Source organism: Phodopus roborovskii, unplaced genomic scaffold (genome assembly GCF_943737965.1).
Source record: "Phodopus roborovskii unplaced genomic scaffold, PHOROB, whole genome shotgun sequence".
Taxonomy (NCBI): domain Eukaryota; kingdom Metazoa; phylum Chordata; class Mammalia; order Rodentia; family Cricetidae; genus Phodopus; species Phodopus roborovskii.
Window position 1 is genome coordinate 9,467,335 of NW_026126448.1, and position 19,651 is coordinate 9,486,985.

The 19,651-nt window shown below is 43.6% G+C and overlaps 2 protein-coding genes across 2 annotated transcripts in view; both read right to left on the reverse strand.

Moving 5' to 3' along the window:
• Ccdc30 (coiled-coil domain containing 30) overlaps positions 1–8,687 on the reverse strand; it is a 71,431-nt gene extending 62,744 nt beyond the window's left edge. Inside the window, exons 1-2 of the mRNA XM_051188652.1 lie at positions 8,575–8,687; positions 501–572 (exon numbers count right to left, since the gene is read on the reverse strand). The gene's annotated coding sequence lies outside the window, so the exon portion shown is untranslated. The remainder of the gene's footprint in view (positions 1–500; positions 573–8,574) is intronic.
• Positions 8,688–15,757: 7,070 nt separating this feature from the next.
• Positions 15,758–19,646, reverse strand: Ppcs (phosphopantothenoylcysteine synthetase). The gene is made up of 4 exons (XM_051188339.1): positions 19,633–19,646; positions 18,839–19,494; positions 18,589–18,692; positions 15,758–16,506 (listed from the first exon to the last, which is right to left on the reverse strand). The coding sequence occupies exons 1-4, from the start codon at positions 19,644–19,646 to the stop codon at positions 16,183–16,185; spliced, it is 1,098 nt and encodes a 365-aa protein (XP_051044296.1). The 3' UTR covers positions 15,758–16,182.
• Between the last annotated feature and the right edge of the window lie 5 nt (positions 19,647–19,651).

Consider the following 19,651-nt stretch of genomic DNA (forward strand, 5'->3'; position numbering starts at 1 on the left):
ATATTCATTACCTGACCTGTTAGTCTTGAAGATGATCCATCCTTATCTATGAAATGGGGATAACTATATTCACTACCTGACTTGTTAGGAGCCTTAAAGATGATCATGAATAACTCCTGGCCAAGCAATTGATGCTCCATAAGTAGCAAGTGAGGGCAGGAAGAGTAGCAATGACTGTAAGAGTGATACTTGTGATTTTCATTATTAAAAACATTTTAAAGATTTACTTTATTATCTTATTTCTGTGTGAGTGTCTGCATGTCTGTGCACACATATAAAGTGTCCACAGAACCAGAAAAGGATGTCATATCCCCTGGTGCTGGAGTTACAGGAGTTGTGAGTTGCTCAATGTGTGTGCTAAAACCAAAGTCAGGGCCTCTACAAGAGCCTTAAGTGTTAACCTTGGAGCCACCCACCTTTTCAGCTCCTAAATAATATTTTAAACTATGCATATTATGTTACTGTGTGATCTATTATTACTATATATGCTAATGACTCACCACTTTCTTTTAGCTTTATCAGATTATTTTTCAGCTTTTCAATTTCCAGTCGAGCATTCTCAAGTGCATCATCTAAAATAAAACAAGAAGAAAACATATGTACGAAATGTAAATGAGGGGCTGGCGAGGTGGCTCAGCAGTTAAGAACACTGGCTGTTCTTCCAGAGAACTCAGGTTCCATTCCCACAAACCACAGTGCAACTGTCTGTAAGTTCAGGTCCAGGGGATCTGACACCCTCTTCCGGCCTCCTCAGGCACTGCACATTCAGGGTGCACAGACTTTCATCAGACAAGCACTCAAACACATAATCATAAATACCCTCTGTGGTGGTTTGAATAGAAATGGTCCATAGACTCTTGTGTTTGAGTGCTTGGCCTATAGGGAGTGGCACTATAAGGAGGTTGCCTTGTTGGAGTTGGTGTGGCCTTGTTGGAGGAAGGCTTTGAGCTCTCATATGCTCAAGCTAGTCCTAGTGTGGCTGTCTCCTTCTGCTGCCTGCAGATCAAGATGTAGAACTCTCAGCTCCTTCTCCAGCACCATGTCTGCCTGCATGCTGGAATGCTTCCCCTCAAGACAGATAATGGACTAAACCTCTGAACTGTAAGCCAACCCTAATTAAATATTTTCCTTTATAATAGAGTTGCCTTGGTCATGGTGTCTCTTCATTGCAAAAGAAATTCTAAGACATCCCCTAAAAGCAAATCAGCTAGGCATTGTGGTACACCAATTTAATCCCATCATCAGGTAGATCTCTAATAGTTCCAGCCTAGTCTACATAGAAAGACTTTGTCTCAAAACAAAAAGATAAAAAGAAGTAAGTGACTCATATAACAAATCCATACCTTTTTCTTTTCTTTGAACATCATCCATTGAGTTTCAACAGAAATGAAACCTATCTGGAAGCTTTCATGGGTTCCCTTCTAGTTTTCCTACTAAATCTCATATTTACTCCACAGATTCCTGAACTCAAACATTTTCTAACCACAATCTCTCTCTCTCTCTAAATATATATATATATATATATATATATATATATATATACACACACACACACACACACACACACACACACATACATATATATTTGTTTTGTTTTATTTTTTTATTTTTTTTGAGACAGGGTTTTTCTGTGTAACAGTCCTAGATTTCCTGGAACTCACCTTATAGACCACCAGGCTGGCCTTGAACTCAGAGACCCATCTGCCTCTGCCTCCCAAGTGCTTCGATTAAAAGTGGGCACCACCACACCTAGCCCTAACCTTATTATCTTTTAAGATTAAGTTCTGTGGGGCTTGGATCAGTTGGGTGTTTAAAGCATGCATAAAATAGTCCTGCCTCACTTAAGGATGGGGGAGTGTGTTCTGAGAAACTTGCAATTTTATCAGTGTACAAACATCATAGGGTTTATGATGGTTACGGTGCTATTAGATGATTTAATCTTGTGGAACCACTATTGTACATAGATTTCTAGCTGACCAAAATATTACTATGTGGTAAATGGACTATATTGAGAATTTTGCCAGTATTTGCTAGAAATGAAAATAACAAAATCTCAGGAGTAGTTTTTGGTACTGTGTTGGTCACTGTCCTCATCACTAGGATAAAAAGGAGAAAGGGTTGATTTGGGCTCAGTTGTAGGGTACAGACTATAATGGCAGAAAGAGCACGAAATCACATAGTACCCAAAGCCAGGAAGCAGATAGATGAACACTATGATTCAGTTCACTTTCTCCCTTTTCTTCAGTCCAGGATCTGGGTGCTGTTCACATTTAAGATGTGTCTTCCTACCTCTGTGGACCCAATGTAGAGACTAGATCACAGGGAAGCTCAGAGGGTTGTCGTCTAGGTGGTTCTAGTCTGTCAGGTTGACAGTATTAACCATCAGGGGTACAAAGGATTACACAAGAACAGTAGAAGGCACTGGAGTTGATGGAGGTTCACCTACTAGTTCAGGTTTTATCCCTTTGCTTCTTGTGGGTTCCTCACTATGATTGGTTGGCAGATTTCCTAAGCCATTAGAATGAAGGATCTGCTAACACTAAGTGGCAAACACTGAGGTTTATAAGAGAACACTCCTAATCACACCATGAGTGCATCACTCAATAGTGCAAAACTCAGATCTTCAGGGCAAATCCCACCATAACCCACCAGGTTCATAAGAAACTGTATTCTAATTATAGCAATACTACTTCTGTTGCTACAACCAGGGGCAACCAGGTATATAATTATGACAAATCTACAACATAGGTGCCCACATCCCAATTTATGGGTGAGATAAGCAAGTCAGAAAACCGGAGCAACCTGCTCAGTGCCAAAGGAAATAAATAGCATGGCAGGGATACAAACCCAGGGCTCTTTGCCAGAGATGGAGGTGGTTTCTGTGTCGCTAAAACAAGTTTTCCAAGGTACAGCTTGGGCAAACAGAGGAACTGAAGGTGGAAAGAATATCTGAGAAGAGAGCAGCATGAGAGATGGAGAGGAGGCAGGAAAAGCAGACGTAGGCAGGAGAGACACTAGGCCTTCTGGGAACTGCAGGGATCCAAAGCTGCTTGGGTCTGCAGAGCAAAGGGTGAGGGGGACTGTAGGGTCTGTGCTGTAGACAGACAGAAAAGCCTGTTTGCTCCCCCAATTTTAAGTGAACCAGGACTTCCAAAATGTTAAAAAGTTCTGAGGTACTCCAGATATTCAGAAAACTGTTGGCTTTCATTTTAATACCTGGGCGGTGGAAGCAGTGGTGACGACCACCTGTAACCCCAGCACCAGGAGGCAGAGGCAGGAGGATTCTAAGTTCGAAGCTAGCCTGGCCTACATAGTGAGGCTAGCCAAGGCTACAAAGTGAGATTCTGTCTCAAAAATAAAACCTGCTTTTAGAATGACACAGCCAAATATATTGTTTGCCCAATTTAAACATTAACGGAGAAACCAGTTCCCGAAGCTTGGTTGGTCAGACAGTGTCTCCTGCCGTGTTTGTGCAGAATTTGACAACTCTGGTTTTTCATTAGATTTAAATGAGTCACAATCCTAGCTGGTTTATAAATTTTCTCTTTTGAGATAAGTCAGAACAGAATTCACTCTGTTAACACTGTCCTTGAATTTATAACCTTCTGCCTCAGTCTCTCAAATGCTGGCACAAGCACGCACTACCATGCCGGGCTTAGTTACATTTTTAAGACCTTTCTACTGGATTCACAGTTGTACTTAAGTCCACTTTTTTAGTTACTACTCTAGATATGGTTGGTTTTGTTGTTGTTGTTATTGTTGTATTTTGTTTTTGTTTGTTTTGATAGGGGCTCTCTATTCTATCGCTTTGGCTGTATTGGCACTTGCTCTTGTAGACCAGGCTGGCATCAACCTCACAGGGATATGCCTTCGGATACCTCCTGAGTGCTGGGATTAAAGACGCGCACCACCACGGCCTGCTAGAGCATGGGCATAAGGGTGGTTTTTTGGGGGGGGAGCATGAAAATAATTTATTTAATATTTTACCAAGATTACTAGCAACAAAAGAATAAAAATTTAAGTTGAGTTGAATAAATTGAAAACATTTTGCCCATCAAAGGACACTGCAAACAAAGGGAAGATCTGTGAAAAGTGTTGAAGAATATTCTTGGTGTCATACAAAGTGACAAGACATGTGAACAATGCAAAAGGAACTCCACAATGATTCAAGGGGCACACTTGGTCAGGAGGTCCTGAGCATTCATTCTGAGGCAGGGTGGTGGGGGTGTTTCATTCTATGATCTCACTATCTGATGTGATGGGCTCTTTCATAATGGTGCAGGTGTAGGGTGTGACCATCAATCTCAGGAATGTCTGGTATTTGAGGGTTGGATGAACAGGCATGGTTTCACAAGATGAGGGAGATTTGTGGAATAGTAGGTTTTGGCAGGCTGGCCACATTTGCTAGAAAAGACTGTTCACAATTCAAAGGCGGGAATATTTGAAAATCACCCGTCTCGTTATGAGATTAATATCCAGAATGTTAACACTAGTAACCCTACAGTTAAAGAACAGAAATATTCTATACCTATAATCCCAGAACTTTGGGAAGCAGAGGTAGGTAGATTTCTGAATTCCACGTCAGCCTGAAGTAAGGAGTGAGTTCCAGAACAGCCCGGGCTACACAGAGTATCTATCCCTGTCTCAGTCCTCCCCAACCCCCCCCCCCCGAAAAAGAAATCTCACTGTTAAAAATACAGCAATGGCTGGCTGAGTGTGGTGGTGGCATATGCCTTTGATCCCAGACTAGAGAGGCAGAGGCAGGCAGATATCTAATTCAAGGACAGCCTGGTACACAGCAAATTCCAGGCCAGCCAGAGTTACACAGTGAGACCTGGTCTCAAAAAATAAATAAATAGGGGGGTTAAGAGATAATTGGGGGTGGAGAGATGGCTCATTGGTTAAGAGAACTGGCCCTCTTCCAGAGGACATGAGTTTGATTCTCAGCACTCACATGGTGGCTCACAACTGTCCATTAACGTCCGTTCTAGGGGATTTGATACCCTCTTCTGGTCTCCATGGACATATATATAGAAATATGTGCAGGCAAAATACCCAAATACAGAAAATAATAAAATAAAATTGAAAAATATCAATGAAAGCTAGTTACAAAAAGTATTGAACAGACATTTTTCATTTGTACATAGTTAATAAATACATAAAATATACTAGTCATAGGGAAGTAGAAATCAAAATCATAAAAATCATAGTTAAACAAAACTCTATGCCCATTATGATTGTCATTTGAGTAAAAAAAAAAAACTCTGAAAAACAGCAAGAGTTAGCTTATCTTGCAGTAAAATAGAATGAAGCAGTTATACCTGATTTGTGGTTGAATCTCAAAATTGTGTTAAGTGAAAGAAAACAGATACAAACTCATATATGCTTCTAGTTATAAGAAATGTCCAGAAAAGGCAACTCTAGAGACAGATAAGTTCTCACCTAAACTGGATTTGATAAATAGAGTTCCATTTGGCAAAACCAAAAGCAAGCCTAAACATCCATAGTCAATAAAAAGGCATGTCTTCAGAAGGAAGGCTTCTTGAAAGCCAAGAAACCAAAGTTGCAATGAAATAGAAATATCTATGAGAGTCTTGAGCAGGGGCTCTGTCAAACTGCACACAGTGTGAGCAGCCACCAAAGCAGACACAAGAGCTTGGAGACTCTCATAGCGAAGCTGGCTAATGGCACCAAGACAGGCAACATTACTAAGACTCATTAGCAAGCATTGGCAGTGTGTGTGGCACAACCAGACCTCTCAGACTACTGGGGAGATCTTAACTATGCTCATGGGTGATATCTTGTTATAGTCTAACAAAGAAAGCTTGCTTGAAGGTCAGAGGGCAGAGCTAGCCAGTAGTTAATCATAGAGGTCTGAAGGTCTATACAGACAGACAGGAAGTGATATGGCTGGGCAGAGAAAGGAAGTGATAAGGCAGGAGGAGACAGGAGCTCTGTCTCTTTTCAGCTGGGAAGTTGAGTAGATAAAGTGGCTGTGGTTTTGTTCCTTCATCTCTCTAATCTCTCAGCATCTCCCCCTATATTTGACTCTAAGTTTTATTAAGACCTACTAGAACTCATGGTATAGGCTACAAAACAAATTTGACTCACTGTCAACCTCCCATACAATGGCTAGCCATCTCGGTTTTTGTAAGCACACTATAAAGTTCAAATAACAAGGAAATTATGTAATGACCTATTTTCCAAACCAAATCCCTATAGTTGAACAGCACGTGACTGTATTTTTTGAAGATCAAAGGAGAACAAGCCCTGTGTCTCTGATCAGATACGCATTCTTATCCAGATTAGAAATATGTAAATAAACACAGAATAGGTTTAAGAATGTTAACAGCATCAGAATTTGTGCTAGCCCCAATGAGAAACAGCACAAATGCCCATCAACAGTAGAATGGATCAGTGTAGCATCAGTGGAATAATTATAAAGGCAGTGACAGTGAACAGTGTTATGAGTAGTTTTTTCCTGCTGGTTTGATCCCACTACCGCGCCAAATAACACAGAGATGCTGTATTAGATATAAAGCTGTTGGCCTTTTACTAGTTTCTTATCAGCTAGCTCTGTCTTAAATATTAACCCATTTCTATTAATCTAAGTATTTCCACATGGTCTTATCTTATTGGAGAAAGAGCCCGAAGTTCTACTCTCTCCGTCCTCCATCTTGAATCTCCTCCCTCCTTCTTCCTCTCTCCTCCTTGTCTCCTAGTCCCGTCTATCTTGCTTTCCTATTGGCCAACAGTGCTTTATTCATTAACCAATACGAGAAGCATATTTACAGAATGATGTCTCCTACCAGAACAGAAATAATATGAGTGGGTCTCACAAACGTGAGACTAAGTAAGAGAACAAGCGGGAAGAATGGACATTGCAAGTGAGATGGCTCAGATCGTAGATGCACCTGCCCCAAGCCTGACAATTTGAGTTCAATGGTGGTGGTGACCCACACGGTAAAAGCAAAGAACCAATTCCTCCAAGTCGTTCTTAGACTGCCACATGTGTGCCTTAGCATGCCACCCACATTTGCAAGCATATACAAAATAAAAATTTTAATGTCATTTTAAAGTTTTTTATTTTTTTGAGACAAGGCCTCTCTACACAGCCCTGGCTGTCCTGGAACTCACACTGTAGACCAGGCTGGCCTCACATCCACCTGCCTCTGCCTCCTAAGTACTGGGATTAAAGGTGTGTAGCACCACATCCATTTTAAAGGGTTTTTGTTTTGTTTTTTAAATAGTGGGGAGTTGGAGAGATGGCTCAGTGGTTAAGAGCTCTGGCCGCTCTTCTGAAACCCCAAATTCAATTCCCAGCACACACATGTCAGCTCACTACTGTCTATACATAACTCAGCCAGGAAATCTGGTATCCTCTTCTGGCCTCTGCTGGTACCAGGCATGCACAGTACACAGATATACATGCAGGCAAACCACCCATACACATAAAATAGCAATAAATAAAACAATTTTAAATGAATGACACTGCACAGGGTCAAAACTCATAAACAGCATGAAAAGTATCTTGATGGTTATTTTTGGTGAGGAAGGAGGATTCTGAGTTAGGCTGAAGGAACAAATGGGTCTTTTAATCTCCATATTTCTTTTTTTCTTCTAAATTTAAATTAGAAACAATCTTATTTTACATGTCAATCCCAGTTCCCTCTCCCTCCCATGGGCCCCACCAAACCCCCATCCCATCCCCTTTCTGCTCCCCAGGGACGGTGAGGCCTTCCATGGGGAGTCTTCCAAGTCTGTCACATCATTTGGGGCAGGATCTAGGCCTTCCCCCATGTATCTAGGCTGAGAGAGTATCCCTCTATGGGAGGTGGGCTCCCAAAGTTCATTCGTACACTAGGGATAAATACTGATCTACTACCAGAGGCCCCATAGACTGCCCAGGCCGTCTAAATGCCACCCAAGTTCAGGGGCCTGCTTTGGTCCTATGCTACTTTCCGAACTGTCAGTCTGGGTTCCATGAGCTCCCCCTTGTTCAGGTCAGCAGTTTCTGTGGGTTTCCCCAGCCTGGTCTTGACCCCTTTGCTCATTACTCCTCCCTCTCTGCAACTGGATTCAATGAGTTTCAGCTCAGTGTTTAGCTGGGGATCTCTGTTTCTGCCTCCATCAGCTACTGGATGAAGGCTCTAGGATGGCAGATAAGGTGTAGTCATCAATCTCATTATTGGGGAAGGGCTTTAAAATAGCCTTTCCACTATTGCTTAAATTCTTAGTTGGGGTCATCCTTGTGGATCTCTGGACATTTCCCTAGTGCCAGATTTCTCTTTAAACTTATAATGGCTTCCAAGGTATCTCTTTTCTTGCTTTCCTCTATTCTTCCCTGGTGACAAATGGGTCTTCTGGCTGCTGGGGGTCCTAGTGGTGAGTGGCAGGCAGTCTGGCCTGTGCCTTTGGGGATGGCCTGCTAAGCCTGTGTTTTCGGAAGTCTTGGGGGCACGGTAGCAATACGTCTTTTACATGTTCATCTTTCAGTCTTTTCCCCTTGGCATATCCCCTCAGGTTATCCCAGTAAATCCACAGCCAGAATGGCCATCTGGAGCCACAGCTCACCTAACTTTCTCTGTTCTTTTTCCTCCTGTGGCGCCTCTGCCCTCCTCTGGATCTCCTCCAAGGCTGCCTCCAGCCTCTGGGCTGCGAATTCCACTTCCCTGAAGAGGCAGTTCTGAGGCTTGGCATCTTTAGCTAGGTCTTTGTTCTGATGCTGAAATGATAAGTTGTAAAAGGTAAAGAAAGGGCTGGGGCAGTGGTACTGCTAGATGAAGAGAAGTCCATAAACATTAACAGGCAGCAGGTATGCTTTTTCAACTGTTCATGTGCATGGGGCTGTCTCAACTGTGGTGGCTAAAAAAATTACTGAAGAAAATTTTCCGAAGATTTAAAATACCTAAGATAGTAAAATCAGACAATGGTCCAGTTTTTTGTTGCCCAGGTAAGTCAGTCATTGGCCAAGATATTGGGGATTGATTAAAATTACATTGTGCATACAGACCCCAAATCTCAGGTAGAAAGCATAAATAAAACCATTGAGGAGACCTTCACTAAATTGACTGTGGAGACTGGTGTTAATGATAGGATAACTCTCCTACCCTTTGTGCTTTTCAGGGTTAGAAACACCCCTGGACCATTTGGGCTGAACCCCTATAAATGGCTCTATGGAGGGACCTCCACTGGTGGAAATTGCCTCTGTACCTAGTGTTGATGTGCTGTTCTCTTAAGCCTCTGTTTGCTAGGCTTTAAGGTGCTCAAGTGGGTGAGACAGCGAGCGTGGAAGCAGCTCCGGGAGACCTACTAGGCAGGAGACTTGGAAGTTTCACATCACTTCCAAGTTGATGATCCATATTACGTTAGATGTCACCGCACAGGAAACCTTGAGACTCGGTGAAAAGGCTCACTTTGCGGCTGGTCCAGAATATGTCCTCTTCCTCTGGACCCACCCCCCACTAAAGCCACACTAAAGCCGGGCCTGGCAGTGGGGGGGAACGGACATGAGCAGATCCCTAACACCCACACTAAAGCCAGGCCTGGCAGTGAGGGGAGCGGACATGGGCAGATCCCTGAAGCACACTGACTAGTCAGCCTAACCAAATCCAGTGAGCTCCAGGTTCAGTGAGACCCTGCCTCAAAAGGTGGAGAGTACGGAAGATCTCCCATGTACACAAACATACCCACATGAATACAATAGGCACACATGCATGTGCGTGCACACACACACACACACACAGAGTGCCACAACAAAAGCTATCCCAACACAAAGCCTTATTCTGAAGCATGTAAATTTGTTTTCTGATATTTTAGTGAATGGCTAATAAGATGAATGAATGCTGATTCAATAGGCCTGCTTCACACTCAGTTATCTAGTTAATTCAAAAATACCTGGGAAAATTCTTTCTGCAGGCTACTGCTTGGGTGTCTTTGAGACTCCAGCATGGAGTCCACGAGTCCCGGGGCTACCCCTAGCATCCTCTTCTCTTCCAGAGAGCACTCAGTCTGTTTACTGCAGCTTCTCAGAGCTCGTCTAGACAAGCCTTCTTGACACATTTCTTTGGGTTCCCTTATTTGGGCTTCTGCTAGGAACAAATAACATAAAACTGTTAAAAAGAACTGTAGGCAAAGACTGTTATTTTATAAAACACCAAGAAAGTTCTTACTTAGAGTTTAATGACTAACAAAAATAACACTTATGGGGGCTGGAGAGATAGCTCAGGGATTAAGAGCACTGGCTGCTCTTCCAGAAGTCCTGAGTTCCAGATGCTTCCAGATGCACTTTTGTCTGGATTTCTCCATGAATCCTCCTTTTCTCAGCAGGACAACCTTTGCTGCTTCTCATCAGCATGGCTGAAACAGCTCTTCTAGCCCTAAGCCTGCACACTGTTTCAGAATAGGCCAACGCTTTGCTTCTCTCGGTTTAAACTTTTGAGACCTTGCGTTAATTTCTCAATGAACTGGGCCCTCCTAAATGTGTACAGTTCTCATTCAGTGAGTTGTAGGTGGAAATTGGCTGGAAGCAGGAGCACAGATGTGGTCCCTCAGGCCTAACCTTCAAGAGAGGGCAGGGGGAGGAAAACAGAAACAGTGGAAGGGCAATATAAAGTGGATGGACTCACACCAGTGCACATCCACTTGTCAACTGAACAGCTCGGCTTGAATAACCCATTTCCCCCTCTACTTTCTGTATCCCATAGTTATCATCACCAATGATACAGTGATACAACCTGGGTGTCATCTTCAATTCCTCCCCATCCATCTCATCATTGCACAGTCACCAAATCCGTAGCTGCTAGCCCTTTTCTCACTTCTGATTCATCTTCTCCATGCTTGCTGGCTTAACATAGACACTCATGACATGCTCAGAAGAGCACAGCAGCGTTTGTAACCCGAGTTGCTGCTGTCATGCTGGAGCTCATCCAATCTGCACTCTGCAAGGCCCCCAGGAGGCTCATTCTGAGTGCAGATCACTTGCTGCTTAATGTTTGCATGGCTTTCAGGAAGAGTTTCAACCCCTTTGCTTGGCATCCGGGATTCTCTACAGCCTGGTACTTGCTGTCTCTCTCGCCTCATCTTCTGATCCTCTTCTGTGTTAGGCTTTCACAACATCTGACCACTGTTCCCACCACACTGCTCACAGTTAGCCTTGACTCTGCACATCCAGGTCCCTCTGCCTGGGATGGTGTCAGGACATCCCAGAACAATACTTCCCCTGAAGTGAACTAGGATTTGGTGGCTGAGAAATCTTAAAATTCTAACACAGCAGATCTTGAGGTGATAAAAACATGTCCTTTGAATTATAAATCCTCTGATATTTAAACTGTACCTAAATCTGCCCCCATTTAACAAAGTATACTAGTATAGTCTTCTCTTCAAAGTAGATAATGAAGAAATAAATGGCCATTAATCATCTTAAGCAAGTGGATCCTGAGATGTTTTTAGTCCTCTAAAACCTCCCAAATAAATGATGAGTTGGTAAGCTGAAGGAAGAGTCAGTGAACAGACAGTGAGTGACACGAATTTTAAAGGGAAAGAAGGCAAACGGTACAGGTGCAGTCATTTCTGCTTGTTCCTTTTTTCTCTCCTAGCAGGTGCCCTGACTGCAACAGAGGGACCAGAACCTCACTTTCTGGCTCTGAGTAAACCACTGGTCTTAGATCATGTGGTCTTTAAGTGACTGCTAAGGAACAAACAAATAATACGGACACCAAACTGGAATAGCCAATCATGTGACTTTTTACCCTAACTGTCCTTCCTTCTATAGAAATGTAATAGAAAATACATAGTCCTAAACCAAAGAATATGATTCAGCGGGTGTTACAATCCCTAAATAAAATATACTTTCTAAAAGGTTGAAAACAATATAGCAATATGAGAAATGCTTAACTCACAAATCAAGAGAAAGATAAAGAAAGATGTACACCATCAATAAGTAAAAAGCATGTATGTGAACTAGGACTGAGGTAGAACACAAAAAACCACTGTTGGTTAAGTTAGGATGGTTTCTTGGTCCTGGAATCATTCACAGGAGATCATCCTTTGTTATGAGAGATGTTCTGCAGGGGGACATACCACAGCAGCCCTGGCCACTGGCTACTGCTGACGAGGGGTCAGGAGCACACAATAAGCTGTGACTCCATGCCTGGCAAATGCCTCTTAAAATCTCTTCACCCCATCCCCGGTTTAGAACTGTTCAAGGGGAAAGCCTGTACTTTAATCTTGTTATGTTTATCCAGTATATACTGGAGAAGGAAGCACCTTGTAAAAGAGGACCCAATTGCCTTTCTGTGTTTCAGCAAGGAATTCTACTTAGGTTTTTATTTGTGGGCGGGGTGTTTCGAGACAGGGTTTCTCTGTAATTTTGGAGCCTGTCCTAGAACTCACTCTGGAGACCAGGCTGGCCTCTGAACTCACAGAGATCCACCTGCCTCTGCCTCCTGCGTGCTGGAATTCTACTTGGTTTCATTTGATGTGAAAAATTAGCAAAGCTGCAGAACTTTTTTCCTTTCTAATTTAGTACAGAGAACTGAACTTTTCTGCATTTGTAAATCAGACCACACCCTCAGTATAAGGCATCCAAAATACTGCTTCAATGAGATCAAAATATTGTTATAATCCCCAAAATATCTGTTTAAAATGTAAACTTATTGATCCTCAAACCTAGGTTTACATTTAAACCTGAATACTAAAAAAGCAATAATAAGATCCAACCAGTAATGCATACCATGAGAGGAAAGTATGAGTTAAATCATATTTCCCAGGCTAAAAGAAAATCTCACTGGACCTAAATTATTCCCAGTTTGTACTAAGAACTGTGTTAGTCTTTGTGGGGGGGGGGGCGTGGGGGACACCAGGCCTGCTTCTTTGCCAAAAATATTTGAAGTTGCTCTTGCTTGGTTCTCTTCACCAGAATTGTTTTCTAATTTAGAAATTTACACAAAGAGACACACGGGCAATTTCAAGGATCTCCACCCTAGCAAACCCCACCTTTCCTGGGTGTTGGATGTCCATTGGCCTAAAAGTCAAATCCTGTTATGCAGTCACTTTTGAATGACAATTTTACAAGTATAAACACATTACCTAAATTTATATCTAATACAGTACTTAACAAGGAACAACTTTCATATATGGTATATGTGTGTATGGCTGACAAGAAGTCCAAAACTGACATTTATTTTTTTTTTCCTATTTTCAAAACACGGTAGGTTTGCAACAGCCTAATGCATGCATTTGCAGCGTTTACTTTTCCCATTTCAAGTTCACCCAAGACAGAGAGCTTGCAACAATGCAGAGAAAACTTTGACAATGACTGCAGGGCTGGGGGATGAGAAATGTGCAGCCATGCAAAGCCCTGCGGTAGGGAAACGGAAGTGGCCTATAGATGACAGAGTGGTGGAGCACAGGGACATTCAACAATGCACAGCGTGGACAAGGAAGGGTGAAGATGGTTGTGGGATGAACAGGATAAGGGAACCAGTGCTTGGATGGTGAGAAAAGTGGATGGAGTTGAAGGCTGAAAGGCAGAAGATAACTGACTTGATGACCTCCGATGCTGGCGTTATCAAAGGCCTGCAGAGCTTCATCCAGATGCAAGGCTGCGCGCGACGAAGCTGGCCCCACAGTCCTTTCCCTTTGCCCATGCACAGGGCACAGTGGCGGTTCCGAGGCCTTTGTGACTTTCGGAGACAGTCACCTCCTGATGCTAACTAGAGAAAAGCACGCCTTTCCTGGGAGAACCGCGACCCGGACGGGCACACTGAAGCCCTCCAGCCCAAGCTAAGGAGCTCACCGGGGAGCTGGAAAGATCCGAAATGTGCACCGGGAAAAGCAGGTCCGTCCTCCACCTGAGGTGGGTTTAGACGCCACTGGGAATTGTCCTGAGAGCCGAGGAGTCGGGATCGTTCAGCTACAACCGACCAGTGTTGTCATAGCAACGGCGCTCAGCGAGAGACGCGCAAGCGCGTATCCGCCAGAACCTTGGAGACCGCGCACCCCTTGGGCGCAAGAGGCCCTCCTTCCTGTGATGACTGTTGTTACAGCGCACACCATTGGCCCCCAGGATCTACGAACTACGCCATTGGCTCTGGAGGCAACAGTGACTATAGCAACCGTGTCCCGCGTCTCTATAACTAGCATGACACAGGGTTCTAGTTCTCGAATTATTTTTCGCCACGCTCGACCTATTTTCTATTTGTTTTTCTTTAGGTGACTGGACGTGAGGGTTCATAATTCCAGCATTCAAGGATGCGGCAGAATTGAGTTTGGAGCCAGCTTGTGTTACATAGTAAATGCCAGTGTAGCCTGGACTATAGAGTGAAACCTTGCCCAAAACAAGCAAACAAACAAAAAACCAAAAACAATTAAGGCAGGATACTATGCATGTCAGCAGTTCTGAATTCAGGGCCAGATTTGTCTTAACCATATAAATTTCGACACTTTTGGACCCAGCCAATTATTGTGAAAATGCAGAAAGTGGGCTTGATCAGAATTATCATGAAGATTAAAATCCTTAAGAAAAACCTAAGCACTTGTTTGACTTCTTACTTATGTAATACAAAAATAGGTATTTTTTAAAAGATTTGATTATGTTCATGTTTCTTTTCCCTGATGACTTTATGTGCACCACATACAACAGATTCCAAGGTCAAAAGAGGACACCAGATCTGGAATTGGAGTTAGTCTTTGTGAGACCCCAATGGGATCTGGGAACCAATCTTGGGTTCAAAAGCATCAAATACTAGTAACCACAGAGCCATTTCCCAGCCCCCAAAGTAATTCCCCCCCCCCTTTGAGACAGGGTTTCTCTGTATTGCTCTGGAGCCTGTCCTGGAACTAGCTCTGTAGACCAGACTGGTTTTGAACTCACAGAGATCCAGCTGCCTCTGCCTCCTGAGAGATAGAATTAAAAGCATGCACCAACAATGCCGGGGGGGGGGGGGGGACGGTTAGGCCTGCACTACCATTTTTGACACCAGTCCCTAAATCAAATATTTACATAGAACACTATCTATTTCTATATAGTTAACAATGGCATTTCTCCTCTCCCCCAACTGCTTTCAGAACTATCCTATGGGTCATTTACTGAGTTTTTCTGCACTAGGCATACAGGAGTGAGAACTTCTCAGGGACTCATGGTCAATGAGCTCAGCCTCATCTGCTGAGAAAAACAGTTATTGCACCAACTTACGGAGTGTAAAGTGCCAGACACAGGACTAATGTGGGACCTCCAGCTTTGCTTTATCCCTACACTGTAGGTAAGTAACCTGAGATTAAATCAAGCACCTAGGCCAAGCTGGCTAATCAAGCCCCACACTGTACCACTGTAACAGGTCCCTCAGGGCAGAAGACTTCATTTAGCTCCTGCCAGGTCCCAAGCTGGTTATTTAACTGGAAGAACAGTTCTAAAATATTTGAGAAGTGTTACTTAAGTATGGAATAAATCTAGGACAGGAGGCAAAAAGTAAATGTGAATAGATTTGTGATCTTTAGTCTATCTTTAGGAAGTTATCTGCCTTATTGCTGTTTTAGTAAAAGTATTATTTTTCAAAAGAGACCCAGGTTTGATTCCCAGCACCCACATGGAGGCCCATCTCTGGAACTGGAGTTCAGAGAATGTGACTCCCTCTTCTAGCCTGCAAAGGTATTGCATACCCAGGGTGCAGGCATATATGCAGGCAGAAATGCTCAAGCACACAAAATAAAAATAACTAAATTTTAAAAAAACAAAAACAAAAAAAAAAACCCACTCTTTCCATGTGTCACATACTTTATTGCACTTAAACTTTTGTACATCCAGTTCCCGAATGAGATGTGTTTATTCAACTTTTAAACCCTCACAGCTCACACAGACCCTGGCACATGGTAGGCACTTGATAAATATTTGATCTTCAGGGTGTGAGCACTCTTGTGCCCACAATCCTTTTATTGTACAGTAGGTCAACATTCAGGTTCAGTCCCCTCTCTGTTCTGCAGAACATAAAGTCCCAGTCAGCTTTGTAAAATGTAAAAAACAGTTCTTGTTCAATTTCCAATTTCAGGCGGTTCAGTCAGAAATAAAGTACCAAGTTATTTGCCTGCACACTGTTTCCTCAGTCTTTACCCTTAGCAAAGGATTCATTTTACTTCTTGTCAGTGTTAAGAACCCTGGTTTTTGATGCTAGATGAGCATTTCCTTCAGTTTTTGTCACATATAAAAGCTGTGTGTCGTGACCGAAGGTCTTCTACTATCTTCTCTTCTATCACCATGCCTTTTGCTATTTCATCCTCTGACAGCACTAACTTGGTTTCTGAGTCTTTGGTTACAATGACCACAGAGGACTGTATTGACTCGAGGATATTGGCCACCACCACTTGATGCTGATAAACTTCCAAGGCATTCCGAGCACGATTAATTATGATGGCAGGGTCAGTTTCCAGCTTAAAGGAAACTATAAATGCTTTGGGAGCCCAATCTTTAACCAGAGGAGAAAGCATTTTTGGCACCATCTTCATTGTTATCTGTATGGGAAAGAGCAAACAAAGTTTAAGAGCTAAATATTGGTCAGTTCCTACCAGGAATCTAAGGAATTAGGTACTGGCTTTTGCCTAAATTTAAAATGGGATTTCTCAGGGTGTTGGTGGCGCATACCTTTAGTCCCAGCACTCAGGAGCCAGAGCAGGTGTATCTCTGTGAGTTTGAAGCTAGGCTGGTCTACAGAGTTCTAGGACAGGCTTCAAAGCTACAGAGAAACCCTGTCTCATAAAACAAAACAAAAAAAACTAAAGCAAAACAAAAAAAGGGGGATGGAAGGATTTCTCATTCTCAGAGCATACTGAATGCCTAAAGACTAGGTTCTATAAGGTTCACAGCACCTAAATTCAAGGCCTCACATTTACTTTGGGGGTAAAATGTGTTTTCTGAACCAGTACTATTCTGTCATTCTCATTACAATTCCTCAAAAAGCCCCTTTTATTTTACTGTTAGTATTTTTGAAGACAGGATCTTACTATGCAGCCCTGGCTGACCTAGAACTTGGTATACGAACCGGGCTTGGCTGTAAACTCAGATCTGCCTGCTTCTGTCTCCAGAGTGCTGGGATTAAAGGTGTGAGATGTCACCATGCCCAGCACTCCCTTTAACTCTTAAATACTAACTCTTTTAAGCATTAAGTCTTTGAGAATTTTACACATTGTATTTTGATCATATTCATCTCCTCTTATTTATTTTTTAAAGCAAATCTGAAGATAAATGTAATCTGCTCATGGAAATGTTACTTTGGCAGAAGTCCAATAATCCTGGGTTTTAAACCTCTCTAAAATGTCCTAAACGGGTGGTGGAGTGGCTACTGTTTACAATTTCTTTTTCATTTGTTAACTAAAAGAATAAATACAACAATCACAACAGAGCACTGAGACAGAACTGACTTGGTCTTCACTTGATCCAAGTTCTTGCCCTGTTTTTTAAAACCTTATACAATCAAAGGGTAATGCTCACCGAGTCGTTCTGTATGTTTTTCAAGATAAATGAAAGATATGGAATAAACTGGAGCTCCCTGGTTTAGCAAGTGTGACAGGAATCACACACAAGCTCCCACTCTGTCTCTCTTGGCATTTATCAGTGTGCAGTAGGGATTCCATTCCCCTGTAGAGTGCAAGCAGGGCTAACAACTGCTAATGTATTTCTCTACATCTCGAGGTACCACACTAGCGCCTGACACACAGCAGGTACTCCAAAATGTATAATTAACTACCCCAAAGGTGTCCTTCAAATAGTTTCCTCTATAAACCCTTCTTACATCGTCCAATAAATGTCTACGAATTCCCCCAGGTTCCAAGGCACCAAATCACCTTAAATTCTCAGCCACAACACCATTCTTCCATACCTTTTCCTTAAGCTACAATAACCCCTATCTACTTCCTACCTCATCTTTCAAACCCCTAGAATATTCTTCAATTTATTTTGAGATAGGGTCTCACTGTGCAGCCCTGTCTGGCCTGAAACTCACTATGTAGACCAGGCTGGTCTTAAAAGCAGAGATCATATGTTGCAGGAGCACTGCAATTAAAATAAATGTGCCAGTACGCCCAAACAAAAATTGTTTATCTCTTTCATCAACCTTAGTGCTTCTGGCCTCCACAAGATTAAGTCCAAGTGTCTTAAGAAGGAATATAAAGTTCCTCCCCCACCTCCCAGAAAAGGCAAGCCGCCTCTTCAGTCTTACCAAAGCGCTTCATTTCACAGAACATTACCCAATTGCAAACTCCAACCTGTAACTGTACTTGGAATGACCTTCCCCACTTTATTATAACCTCTGCCCATCTTCTGATGAGTCATCTCCAGGAAACCTTGATTCCCCCATCTCACTGCCCCAAGATCTGACTGCACTTTGTACATACCTCCACTACAGCATTTATCATTCTGATCTGTGATTATGGCTGTTGTCCAGGCCCTCGCTAGATTGTGAGGTCCTTGAGGGAAGGCAGTGTCTTATTCCCAGTGCCTAGCTCATACAGAATGCAGAAAGGCCATCTCCAGATCAAGAGGAAAGTAACCCAAGCCTGGTTATAGGGGGGTCAGATCTCTGGAAGAGAGCCCATCACCTGCAGTGGGCCACCAGATGAGTGGATCTTGTGTTCAGGCATTTCGGAGACAGGAATATAGAAATCTGACACTGCCGCAGCCAGGTAAAACATCGCAGAAGAGCCTGTAAAGAAAACCAGAGAGTCTAAGAAATCGAGGAAGGGCATGGGGTCAGTTTCTTTTCAACTCGGGTTCTCTGGATAGGGGATAAGCACCAAGCATTAGGGAAAAGAGGTTGGAAGAAAACTTTGCATTCCTTACAGCACTCACCTAGTGGGTTGAGTGCCTGGGCCGCAGCCTGTAGCAGATGCAGGTAGTCCGCCAAAGTGGTGAATTCTATGGCCAGGAAGGTGCCGGCAGCAGCTGCCTCTTGGTAGCTCTGCAATGCTGCAGCAAAGCCGGGGAGTGCATTCTCTTCGGCCTCCAGACTCAGTTTCCCTGACTGGGCTGGGCCAGAAGGTCGCAGGGCCGACAGCCAGGCCTGAGGCGGGAAGCGGTGGGCATAGGGGAAGGCCGAGCGTGCTCGGTACAAGAACAGGACCCCGTAACCCGCAGCCAGGAAGACCTCGACTGACTTTGCCCCGCGTCGCCCGCTGCTGAAGTTATCCAGAAAGCGCACGGCTCGCGCTTCCAGGGGGACCTTGGTGCCTCCTGACGTGACCAGCACCACACGCCGGCCCTGTGCGCCCAGCTTGGCCGCAAAGCGAGCCATCACCTCGGCCCAGCGCGCAGCACCCTCGGGCGGCGGCAAGTCCGCAGCCAGGTCCATTTCCGCCTTCTGCAAGCTAGAGTCAACTTGCACGCAGAAAGCACTCTGTCCCGGCACGCCGGCCGCCAGCCTTCCGGGTACCTGGGCTACGCGCAACCGCAAATGGTGACTGTGGGCGTTCCCTGCCTGCTGTCCATCCGCCGAGGCTTGAAAATGCCTAGCGGTTTCGTCAGAGCCTGTTGAAATGCGTAGAGAGGACGCATCTTTCTCGAAAATTTAGAAAAATTATACTTCCTGTATTATGTTTCCTAGTCTGGAAAGCTAAGTGGATTTTTTTTTTTTTTTTAGCCTTTACCGGACACCGTACATCCTCC

Bases quoted from the DNA above. Each gene is read 5' to 3' on its own strand.
- Ppcs (XM_051188339.1), bottom strand. The intron at 18,693-18,838 runs GTGAGTGCTGTA...TTTTCTTTACAG, and splicing joins CCAGGCACTCAACCCACTAG to GCTCTTCTGCGATGTTTTAC. The intron at 16,507-18,588 runs GTGATGGGCTCT...TTTCCCATACAG, and splicing joins CATCTGGTGGCCCACTGCAG to ATAACAATGAAGATGGTGCC.